Below are 12,395 nucleotides of genomic sequence, written 5' to 3' on the forward strand. Positions count from 1 at the left end.
TTAGTTTAACCATATACCGTGTGAAGTATTTTCTTTTCTCCATCCGGAACCTCCCGAACCTTCGATGCCCACAAGTTGCAGTGTTGCAGACTACATCCATCTTCACTGCAGTGAAAAAGTACTTCTATTTTTCCCAGTCAGCTGTAGCAATTGATTTTTTCATGCGGCACCAACTTCCCTTCCACTCTGTATCTGCCCTGTCAGCTACAGCGGCTTCTACTTCTCTGTTTTTTTGTGCTCTTTAAAATACGGGTGAATATTTAAAAAGGGGGGGGGGATGGGAAGGTAAGCCAGCTGTTTTTAATGTGTGTTTGTTGTAGAAGCAAATCCAAACATCTTCCTACGTGCATTTCTAAGCTGGAAAGGCTGCCAGTTTGTTTCATGTGTAAGTTAATATTTTTCTCCTTAGGTCAACATTCGTAGTGTCTAAAATGAGGTGGGACAAGGAGGAAAAACATTGATGTGAAACATAATCTAGTTACTTGAAAAGAGGAGTTAATGTTTGGACTGTGGGTCAGTTTTGCTTGCTTGAGGGACCATCTCTCTCTTATTTTAGTTCCCTCAACAGTATCCACCTTTCCTGTGTCATCAGTGGCATAACCCAGAGGTTTTCCAGATGTTGCCACGCTATAATTCCCATCACCCCTGATGGATGTCGGAGTCCAGGATTTTGTGGAAGGTCACTACCTCCCCATCCCTGGCACAGCCATTTCGTCCTTTCCCCCAACTATAATCAGAATAAGAAAGCATGCATTTGTGTACATTCAATCCTTGCGACATTTATTTTCCCCTCTCCTTGTTGTCTCACCCAGGGCTTTCCCAAACTTGGGTCTCCAGCTGTTTTTGGACTACAACTCCCATCATCCCTAGCTAGCAAGACCTGGGATGGTCAGGGATGATGGGAGTTGTAGTCCAAAAACAGACCCAAGTTTGAGACACCCCGGCCTAGCATGTTGGCCTGCTTAACACATACAGTCAAACCTTGGTTGTCGAACGTAATCCGTTCCTGAAGCCCATTCGGCTTCCAAAATGTTCGACAATCAAGGCGTGGCTTCCGATTGGCTGCAGGAGCTTCCTGTGCTCAAGCGGAAGCCACGTCGGACATTCAGCTTCTGAAAACAGGAGCATTTACTTCTGGGTTTTCAACATTCAGGAGCCAAAATGTTCCAAAACAAGAGGTGTTCAGGAGCCGAGGTTTGACTGTAACACTAATCCATGGTTTGTTTAACAGACCATCACGTAAACCACCAATTGTCCTACAGATGATCAAAGAAACCATGTCTCACCTTCTCCAAAGTTTTCTTTTGTTTTGTAGCTGCTTGTGCCTTTGTAGTCAATAGAGCATCCAAGCTTGGGTTAGCCAAGCAAACCGTAGTTAAGAAAGGAAGCTGTGTGCGCACATGACGCCAAGCCATAGTTAAAACTAGCCAAGGTTCCTAGTTCAGCCACTGGGGTGGGTTTTTGCATAACACCAAGCCATTGTTTAATAAACCAGGCCGTTTTTAGACTGCAGAGTCTTTCGAGGACAGAGACCTGTCCCTCTCTCTCGGATGAGGTTACTTCATACCGTTCCCCCATACACTGCTGACCCTGTAGAAAGAACAATAAGTCTTCTTGGTTTCATTCGCCTTCCTGTATGTTATATAATCTCCTGTCAGTTCCAAGGATGAGCAGAAGTGATTCTAGCAGTTTAAAATCAATACTCCCATCCCTTTGTACGAAGAGACCCAAATTAATTTGTTCGGTTCCTCCCACACCGAAGAGGGTGTACCAAGGAAATTGCAAGTTACGTAAGCCCCCAGCTTGCAGGAGTGGTGACCTTCTGCTAATCACGCAGAGCAAGCGGGAAGTTTTCCTTGCCCATTATTCAGTATTCCTGTCAATCCTGACTTCTTCTGAATGGCACAAGCGGTGCCGTTCCCCGGCAGGCCTGCGATAAATGAAAGCAAAACACTGGATATGACTGTTTGATCTCTTCCTTTCCCACCAATCACCAGAAAACAAAGAAAGGGAAAAGTGGACAGGGACAAGGGACAGAGTGGGAGAGGAATGGAGTCTGAGTTTGTTGATTCCGCTCCACATTGCAAAGCTAGAATGCATGATTAAATACCTTTTCCTGGGCAGATGGAACGTTTACCCTTGCTAATGGCAGACCATGCCTTCAAATCCTGCTTTCTGACCAATTCTGAATTATGGTTCAGGTTCTGGGCGGTTTGTGGGCTAACTGTGGCCCTCCAGGCATTCCTGTCTGGCCCCCAGGGCTCTTCAGGCTACACCCGTCGCCAGCCCTGCCTCTCACTCTTGAGTTTCTTTTTCCTGCCTGGAACGTGCTTTCAAACTCTTACTAATACCTCTTCCGGAGAGTACAAGACTCTTATCCTAAGGTAAGGGTCATGGATTCGAGACCCAAATTGGGTGAAAGATTCCTGCATTGCAGGGGGGTTGGACTAGATGACCCTTGTGGTCTCTTCCAACTTTACAATTCTGTGATTCCTTGTGTGGAGAGGGGTGTTTATAGGAACTAGCCTACTGCTGTTGTTGGCATCCATCCATCTGAAGAGACAGTGGAGTGAGCTTCCAGGGGTGAAATCAAACTACGGTCATACCTCGGGTTACAGACGCTTCAGGTTGCGTTTTTTTGGGCTACGGACCCGCCGAAACACGGAAGTACCAGAACAGGTTACTTCTGGGTTTCGGCGCTTGCACATGAGCAGATGCATTAAATCGCGTTTTGCGCATTCGCAGAAGCGCAGAATCGCTACCCGTGCATGTGCAGACGTGCCGCTGTGGGTTGCGAAGCCCTGTTCGCATCCTGAAGCAAACGCAACCCACATCTGCGCGGGTCACGATTCGCCGCTTCCGCACATGCGCGTGACATCATATTTTTTTAAATAAATATTTTATTAAATTTTCACAATGAGATAAACATACAAAAACAGTAAACATACAAAATCACAAAAAACAATACAATACAAAATGACTAAGATTAAACAGAAAAAAAGAAATAGAAACACATGTAATAACAAAAAGAAACAAAAAATTCCCTCTTTCTTAATTTCTCATCTTCAATTAACTACTTTTCCAGACTTCCTCACATCTCCCATTCTTGTATCCCTTTTTAGAAATTTGTTCAGCAAATTCATATCCAAACAATTTATCTATTATTATTCCAATCTTACATTTTACTTTGTTGCTAGAACCCCTGAAATTATTTCAATGTCGTTTAACATTCATAAATTTTACAGTGTTTCTGCAAATAAATTTTAAATTTTCTCCAATCTTCTTCCACTGACTCTTCTCCCTGGTCTCGGATTCTGCCAGTCATTTCTGCCATCTCCATATAGTCCATTAGTTGCATCTGCCAATCTTCCAAGGTGGGTAGATCTTGTGTCTTCCAATGCTTTGCGATAAGGATTCTTGCTGCTGCTGTAGAGGCGCGTGACATCATTTTGACCGTCTGCACATGCGCGAGCGGTGAAGCCCGGAAGTAACGCGCTCCGTTACTTCTGGGTTGCTGTGGAGCGCAACCCAAAAGCGCTCATCTTGAAGCATATTCAACCCGAGGTATGGCTATACTGCATTAACAGCACTGAGGTGACTTCCCCGGGGTGCAAGCCTGGGCAGGGTACATGGAAGTCCTGGGCTGCCCAGAAGACAAGGCCTCCCTCTCAGCCTCACTGATGGGCTCCAAAGGAAAGCAGAGGAATGCTTTTGACACCAGGAGTTGCTGGAAGGAGACGTACAAGGTGCCATCCAACCGCCTTAGGGACTCCAGATTTGTGTAGAGTTTACTCCTCAGCATTTTCTCCTCCTGAAGATGTCCTGCAAGGCAGTGAAAGTTTAGGGTGAGAGTTTTCCTTCACCTAGATGGGCTACTTCCCCAGGTTGATAGTTCCCCATCTGCCCCTCACTTCCCTCTATGGGACACGCAGAACTGCCTGCTTGACCATTGGACCCATTCTTGGTCTCATCTGGTCAGTCCGCCAGGACCCTGTCTTTGCATGCAGGTAAATTCCCTCGCTCCCTGAGGGTTTGAGACCCATCGGCTACCCTCACCTGGTTTAGCCGGCCAGTTGAAGCCGTTCCCTAGATGTGGCTGCTGTCGCATCCTGGCAGCTTCCAGGAGCCACAGGTGAGACCTGAGTGCAGGGTAGGCATCAAAGTTAGACAAACTACCCTAGAAGGTGCATGATGTGCCCGTCACCAGAGTTGCTACCCCTCCTCTAACACCCTTTATTCCCCACTGTACAGTAGCCTACTGTACAAAGGTAAAATTAACACCTCCAGCCACTTTTCCTCTGGCCCCACCCACTCTTGACATGCGGCCCCCAGAGAATTACCCAGAAAGGGAATGTGGCCCATGGACATTGCAGGGGGTTGGACTAGATGCCTCTTGGGGTCCCTTCCAGTTCTATGATTCTAGCTGAAAAGGGGTCTCCGTCCCCGGTTTAGGTATTCAGGCACAGCCCTCAACCGTTACGGAAAACAAACCACGGTTAAGTGTTACACCTCTTTGATTCTCAAGATCAATATTAGTTTATTGTGTAAATAATGGCCATTGCAATCGGACTTGGGTCACAGGCTGTTTAAACAGACAAACATATTCAAATTAACTCTTATTTTCTTCCTGGAAAGTGCATCTCTATGTTTTTTCACTGCCACGGTGAAGCTGACCTCTTGCCATGCGGTCAGTTGTCCTTGAATGGTCAATTTTATTTTCATCACCGGCTCTTCAGCTTGCGTTGCCTGAGCAAATAAATCAAGTAGGAATTTATTCGTACATAAAGCATGTATAGAGCTGTTCAAGGGAGAGGTTTTCCATCACTAGTACCCAAACTTTTTTCCTCCACGGACCACTTGAAAATTGCTAAGGGTCTCTCTCAGTGGACCACTTAAAGGGATTTTTTTGTAATGCACTGCTGTGCTAGGTACTGTGGGATTTTTAATTGTATTTCTGTTTCTTTTATTATATATTGCATTACCATTCAACTTCCACAGAATTCAGATTGTAATACGATGAAATACAGTTTTAAGAACAAAGAGGAGCAGTAAAAATACCCCTAACAGTGTGAATATTTGTTGCAATGGATGCGCCGTTTTCAACCATGAAGCATGTGGAAACAGTGTGCTGCAGTGCTTAGAGTATCAGACTAGGACCAGGGATAGTTTGTAGTCTCTGTTTCAGAAGGGTCTTTTTGTAATGTCTGAAATACTGAAACCTTTGAACCATTAAGGCTCGTTGCACAGAGATAAGCAACGCAACCCTAACTTTGTCTGCTCAGAAGTTAAGTCTTACTGAATTCAGTGGGGCTTACTCCCATAGAAGTGGGTCTGGGATTGCACCTCTCAGCATGGAAATAGCTTTCCAAAATGTCTAATACTAATGTGCCAAAAAAAAGCCAATGAAGCCTGGCTCTGTTCCATATCTTACTCAGTATTTTTTATTTATTTATGATTAATTAAGAGCTGTTTGTAACTTTCCAACAAAATCCATGACACAAATATCCTGCAAAGCACAAACATTTCCTTTATTTTGGTGACTCCTATACGCTTTTTATAAAAAGGCTTTTCCAGATCTAGACCTACACTCCAAAAGCTGCCTTTTACAACTGCGTTTGGATTATTATTATTATTATTATTATTATTATTATTATTATTAATACCCCGCCCATCTGGCTGTGCCACTCTGGGCAGCTCAACAGAATATTAAGGACACGATAAAACATCAAACATTAAAAACTTCCCTAACCGGGGCTGCCTTCAGATGTCTTCTAAATGTCAGATAGTTGTTTATTTCTTTGACATCTGATGGGAGGACATTCCACAGGGCGGGCGCCACTACCGAGAAGGCCCTCTGCCTGGTTCCCTGTAACTTCGCTTCTCTGCCGCTGAGACCATATAACACCGGTCCTACATTGGCTCCCAGTACGTTTCCGAGCACAATTCAAAGTGTTGGTGATGACATTTAAAGCCCTAAATGGCCTCGGCCCAGTATACCTGAAGGTGCGTCTCCACCCCCATCATTCAGCCCGGACACTGAGGTCCAGCGGCAAGGGTCTTCTGGCAGTTCCCTCCCTGCGAGAAGCGGTATATTATTATTGTTGTTGTTATTATAGTGACATCATAGTGCTTTAAATGCACCATGTGACTGTGGCCTTAAATTGATCAGCTGCTGGGTTTGCTGCGCATGCATTTTCGGGGGTGTTGGAGGTGGATGAACGCAAACGCAGAGCGTGATGCAAACCCAGCTTCCAACAGGGCCAAAGTTGCCCTGGAGATAGCCTTTTGGTGAACCTGTCATTCGGAGGTTTGGGGTGGAGATGGTCGTGCCCTGCCTGTGCAGGACATTGGTCAATGCGTCCCCTCCCTCCCTCCTCCTCTCTCTCCCTCGCTATTTGCATTTCGTCAGTGCGGCCGGACGGTGTTGCAACTTTTACAGCGCCGTTTCCAAATCGGCCAGCTGGTAAATGGGTAACTTTTCTGTCCTGGTTGCATAGTCTCTCCTCCTGATCATAAGTGGTCAAGGCAGGAAGGGGGGCGGGGGGACAACAAAGAAGGACCACACACAGGCCAAGTGTGTTTGAATGTAGTTGGCTAAGCAGTTGGCTCCTTACCTCTCTCGCCCTGACCTAGCCACTGTGATCCACGTGACGGTCACCTCCAGACTTGATTATTGTAACCCACTCTACGTGGGGCTGCCCTTGAGACTGACCCAGAAACTCCAGTGGGTGCAGAATGCTGCAGCAAGACTCCTTACAGGGTCCTCACCGCAGGATCACATTCACCCGGTGCTATACCAGCTACACTGGCTCCCGGAGGAGTACAGGATCAGGTTCAAGGTGCTGGTTTTAACCTTTAAAGCCCTATACAGTGGTACCTCAGGTTACAGACGCCTCAGGTTACAGACGCTTCTGGTTACAGACTCTGCTAACCCAGAAATATTACCTCGGGTTAAGAACTTTGCTTCAGGATGAGAGCAGAAATTGTGCTCCAGTGGCGCGGCGGCAGCAGGAGGCCCCATTAGCTAAAGTGGTGTCTCAGGTTAAGAACAGTTTCAGGTTAAGAACGGACCTCCGGAACGAATTAAGTTCTTAACCCGAGGTACCACTGTACAGCCTAGGACCCTTGTACCTGCGGGACCACCTCTCCTGGTATGTCCCACAGAGGACCTTACGGTCTTCAAACAAAAACATCTTGGAGGTCCCGGGCCACAGGGAGGTTAGGCTGGCCTCAACCAGAGCCAGGGCTTTTTCGGCCGTGGCCCCAATCTGGTGGAACGCTCTGTCACAAGAGACTAGGGTCCTGCGGGACTTGACATCTTTCCGCAGGGCCTGCAAGACAGAGCTGTTCCACCAGGCCTTTGGCCAAGTCACAGTCTGACCCCCTCCTTTGGTAATCCTCATAGAACTCTAGCCCAATGGTTGCCATTAATTTGATTCTGAATTGATTTTAGAATGAATTGATTTTAGAATGCTGTGTTGCTTTTATTGTTGTTAGCCGCTCTGAGCCCGGCTTCGGCTGGGGAGGGCAGGATATAAATAAATTATTATTATTATTATTATTATTATTATTATTATTATTATTATTATTATTAACTCAGCTGTATAAGCTAGGTGCCAAACAGCTCTTTAAGCCAGGCTTACAGTCACCAAAACAGAATGCCTAGTCGCCATTTGGGGACCAGGCAGATCTCAAGTTGTATTTTTCATTCTGCGTGGCTTTTGGCTTCCGGAAATTCGTTTAACTGGACACTGAGTGAAGAAGCTCTCCCTTTGTCCGCCTTCCGCCGTTTCCCTCGGTTCTTGCCGGCACTGTGTTTTGCGAAACCACGCTGAGAATCTCTCGTCTTGCTTCCCCCTGGGGGAGAGAATAGGATCTGGGTCTTGGCATCGACCAGTGGGAACATAACGTAGCATTTTGGGATGATTGAGGATTAGATATTATTAGCTCTGTTCTGGGCAGCCGTTTCGCCCTGGCAGAAATCCCATACATGAACCCCATGTTGAAACCTCATGTTGTTGCCGTGTTGCCTTTTTAACCGGGGAGTCTCCCAACCCCCCCATTGAAAACCTAAAAATTATATCCTAGGATGTGAGCCGACTTAAAGCCTCTCCGCTGCCTCTCCTCCCATACGCCCCTTTTGCTCAAGTTAAAAAATAGTTACTTAGAAATTACTACCAGCTGGAGCTAAGCCTCTCTGAACTTTCCCCTTCTTCTTTAAATAACATTTGTGGTGTATTCTTGGCCAGCGTTTTGACATTTCTTGGAACCAACAAATCTCTCTCTCTCTCCCTCTCTCTCTCTCTCTGTCGCACACCAACACACAACACATGCACAATTATTTCCTTTTCACAGAATTGTAGAGTTGGAAGGGACCGCGAGGGTCATCTAGTCCAACCCCCCTGCAATGCAAGAATCTTTTGACCTAGGTGAGACTCGAACCCATGACCCTCACATTACAAGTCTCAAGCCGGTTCAAATGAGGTACATTTCATCTCTGATTTCCCTTAGACTTTCCTTATTTTGTTTCTTATCTTTTCCTTCTCCCGTAATTCTTTTGGGTTTTGAGGCACTCTCTCTGTCCGGTGCTAAAAATCTAAGGAAATCCTACATGGAAAACTGTATTTCCCTGTGCGCAACAGCTGTTCCTTTCCAGTTTTCTGCAAACGCAAAGGGTGGTATTCAGCTAACTTGTATTCAGAGAAGACCCATTGAAATCAATGGACCTAACTTGTTCATTCATTTCAATGGGCCTATTCTGAATTCTAAAAACTTAGTCAATTACCTCCCAAACTGTTCAGGCAGCTAGGGGGAGGGCACTTTGCTGAAGATGGGTCACTGCACCAATCCTGCGTTGTCATTTTGTTTTCCAAAGGGATAGCCATGTTAATCTGTGACAGCGAAACAAGCCCAGAGTCCTGTAGCACTTTTAAAGATTAATTTGTTACGCCTTCAGCTTTTCTGGAGTAGATTCTTGCCTCCTCAAAGGAATGTCCCTCCTTCATTTGCAGGTTTCTGTATTCATCGAGGAATGTTATTTTTAATGTTTTAGCCAAAGGTAGGGTCTGTCTTTACTCTCCCCCAGGGCTGAGAGTGGGAAATGTGGTTGGAATTTGGCTGGGGATTTTTTTGTGGCAAAGTGGTTTTCTTTCCCTTGTGTCTGTGTTTTGCTTTCCTTCAGATGGACAGGCTTGCTTTTGCATGCATTTAATTTGCTTGTGCTTTTTCTTCTGGAGGAGAAGAGGAGCTTGGATTTGATATCCCGTTTTATCACTCCCCTTCAGGAGTCTCAAAGCAGCTAACAATCTCCTTTCCCTTCCTCCCTCACAACAAACACACCGTGAGGTGAGTGAGGCAGAGAGACTTCAAAGAAGTGTGACTAGTCCAAGGTCACCCAGCAGCTGCATGTGGAGGAGCGGGGAATCGAACCCGGTTCACCAGATTACGAGTCTACCGCTCTTAACCACGACACCACACTGGCTCTCTGGTGGTCCAGAGCCAGACCAACGCTGGGCTCCCAACTTCCATCATCCAGTGTGGCCAATGGTTAGGGATGATGGGAGTTGTAGTCCAACTAGATATTGATGAGCGTCAAGTTGTCCACCCCTAGTGCAGATCTAACATGGAATACTAAATGGCAGAGAAACAGGCATGCGGACCCTAACAGGTGTTTTCAAGCGTTTTGATCAAACCGCTAGGTTCTGAGGTTGATGTTGCCTCCTTTCCCAGGAAGGTACCAGTTCCTCTGGTTTGGGCTAAGCAGATGCATGTGAATTTTGAAATACAGAAGGTGTTTTGCCCAAGCCTGCAGAGAATTTGGCCCCACCATCAGCCTGACAAAGACCTACCTCAGGACATCTCCAGCCTTCCACGCATCAGCATTGTTGACCACACGCTTGAGGTGGTCAATGATTTTCTCTTCCTCTCCATGGATGCTGAGCTGGACAAGCAGATTGGCAAGGCAGCGACAGCTCGCATCTCCAAAAGGGCATGGGAGAATGCGATGCTAACGTCCAATTCCAAGATGAAGGTCTACCAGGTTTAGATGTTGAGCACGCAGCTTTATGGAAGTGAGTTGTGGGCAGATTAGAACCGCCAGGAGCAGCACATGGCAGGACAGAGTCCCCCGCAAAGATGTGCTCTCCCAAGCCCAGCATGTTCACACTTCTGTCTCAGCGACATCTGCGCTGGCTTGGTCATGTTCTCAGAATGGAAGATGGCAAGATCCCCAAAGATGGGCTCTTATGGGGAGCTGGCTTCAGGCACCAGGCCTGTTGGCAGACCAACTCTGCGTTTCAAAGACGTCTGCAAACATGACAACATGGCTGGCAACATCAGCCATGTGAGAATCCCTTGTGCGGTGCCTGGAGGGAGAGAGTCGAGTCGGGCAGTGACCGGAGGAGGAATGACCGCAGGGAGGAGTGCAGAGAGAATGAACTCCCTGGTGCATCTGCGGCAACACAACCGGTCCCCTTTGTCTGCCCCAGCTGCAACAAAACATGTCTCTCCTGTATTGTTCTCTACAGCCACAGCAGGCACTGCAAGTTCCAACAGTTTGACTTCACCCCCAAAGACGCACTCCTCTGTTGTCTCCCGAGACAGTCGGATGCCAATCAGAAGGTGGCTGACACTCAGTTGTCAGGTATCTTTTTAGCGTAAGAAGCTAAGTTTCCAGGGTTCGACGCTGACCACAATGGAACCTCAAGCCAGGTTTTTAAAAGCAACCGCAGGAAATCAATGTTAGGGCTGTGTATATCCCAAACATTCGCCTTGGGCATCCCCGACTCTGTTGTTGTCTCTCTGTGTTGTGGTTCATGCAATATGGCTTTCAGTGTTTCTTACTTCTTGCAGTCTTGCACCCTGCTGTAATTTTCCTCTCTGCCACTGTTGAGCTGTTTTGGTATCTTTCTTCCTCTCCTTTTGATCTTCCTCATAGGCCAGCAGTCCTATCTTTCCTGCAGAGGTGTGTCAACTTCCCCTGAAACAGATTGTGATCCGTGGAGGTTTCTAAGGAGAGTTTGGATGGCCACCTGTCATGAATGCTTTAGTTGAGATTTCTTCGTTGCAGAGGGTTGGAATAGATGACCCTTCCAACTCTGGGATTCTGTGACTGCTGACTTTCGCCTCACCCACCCCAATAGTCATTTGCTGACATACAAAGCTGAGGGGAGCCAAGGAAAAAGAATGGAGGCAGTTTGCAGGGTGGGGGGACAGATGACAGGACTGGAGGCAAGGAAGGGAAAAAAGAGACATTTTGAGTATGTCAACGGCTGACCACTGTTGGAGGCAGGATACTGGTCTCCTGTGGGTCTTGATCTGATCCAGAAAAGCAGTTATTGGGGTTCGAATCAGCATCTTGAGACCTTACGCAATGTGAGTTCAGTCCTCAAATCAGGGTTTAACTTTGAGCCTCTTTATATACTGTTGACATATTTCCAACATGTTCATTCTGTGAAAAGTGCGAAGGGGAGCTGTGCTTTCACTGGTCCCAAGTATTGAACTATTGATTTAAACTATTGATGGATTGAAACACTGACCTTCTAACAAACGGATTACATTTATTTTCCTGTTGCTCAATCTTCAATTATCGGTTTCGTTGTTGAGATCTCGGAGGACTTGTTAAGACGATTTGCAACTTCGTAATAAACAGAAGCCGCCTTTCCCTGTGTGGTGGTGATAATGACATCAGAGCATGACATCACAGCATGGGTGGTGGTGATGACATCACGCTGTGTAGGTGGTGCTTATGGCAAAAGTGGGTTGGGCTTTTGCACAGCCTCTTGGCATTAGGGCAGCCTTCTCTGGCCTGTTGCTTCCCAAATATTTTGGATCAGCCGCAGCCAGCATAATAGAGGGCAAAATTCCACCCTCCAGTCATTTGTTTTCTTCTTCTAAACTATTAACCGTCAAGAATATAGCCTCTTCCACTTTAAATCTCTCCTTTCTCAACAGCTGCCTTGCAGAGGAAAAACTTGGAAAAGTTTTGACTCTTCAGCCAGTAATGTGTGGAAATATGCTTTCTTGTCGGTATCTGGTTGTTGTTTTTTTAAAAAGCCTCTTAATCTCTTGCCTCTGGCCAAAGGCAAAATTATCTCTGAAATGGTCGCAGAAATATTTGGCTGGTCTTTCTCCCGGGGCATTTTGGCACTCTTTATTTAAACGTTATCTCCTAAAGAGCATATTGAAGAATGTGACTCAGAAGAGAACGATCCCGCAGGTCGCAACGGAGTACATTTCTGAGTGTTTCTTTCATTCTCGGCTTTTTAAAGCATATTTTAAGAAGCATTTTTTTAAAGGGAAAAGAAAACATGTTTCAGAAGGTGGGGCAGGGTCTCCCTTGGGAAGAACTCCTGACAGCCTGTGTTAGAAGACGATAATCGGGCAGGAGGTTTATT

The 12,395-nt window shown here is 46.3% G+C and overlaps 1 protein-coding gene across 5 annotated transcripts in view; it reads left to right on the forward strand.

Annotated features, from left to right (window-relative positions):
• Positions 1-12,395, forward strand: part of RNF24 (ring finger protein 24) — an 87,199-nt gene that overhangs the window by 38,014 nt on the left and 36,790 nt on the right. Inside the window, exon 2 of one of the 5 annotated variants that reach the window (XM_081207460.1) lies at positions 8,356-8,484. The exons of 3 other annotated variants lie outside the window; for them this stretch is intronic. In XM_081207460.1, coding sequence (XP_081063586.1) covers positions 8,408-8,484 — 77 coding nt within the window. In that variant the 5' untranslated portion in view covers positions 8,356-8,407. Of the gene's footprint in view, positions 1-8,355; positions 8,485-12,395 lie in introns of those variants that run through there. One more of the 5 variants, XM_081207464.1, reaches the window with a different exon arrangement.

This window comes from Podarcis bocagei (genome assembly GCF_964188305.1).
Source record: "Podarcis bocagei genome assembly, chromosome: 9".
In the NCBI taxonomy this organism is placed as follows: domain Eukaryota; kingdom Metazoa; phylum Chordata; class Lepidosauria; order Squamata; family Lacertidae; genus Podarcis; species Podarcis bocagei.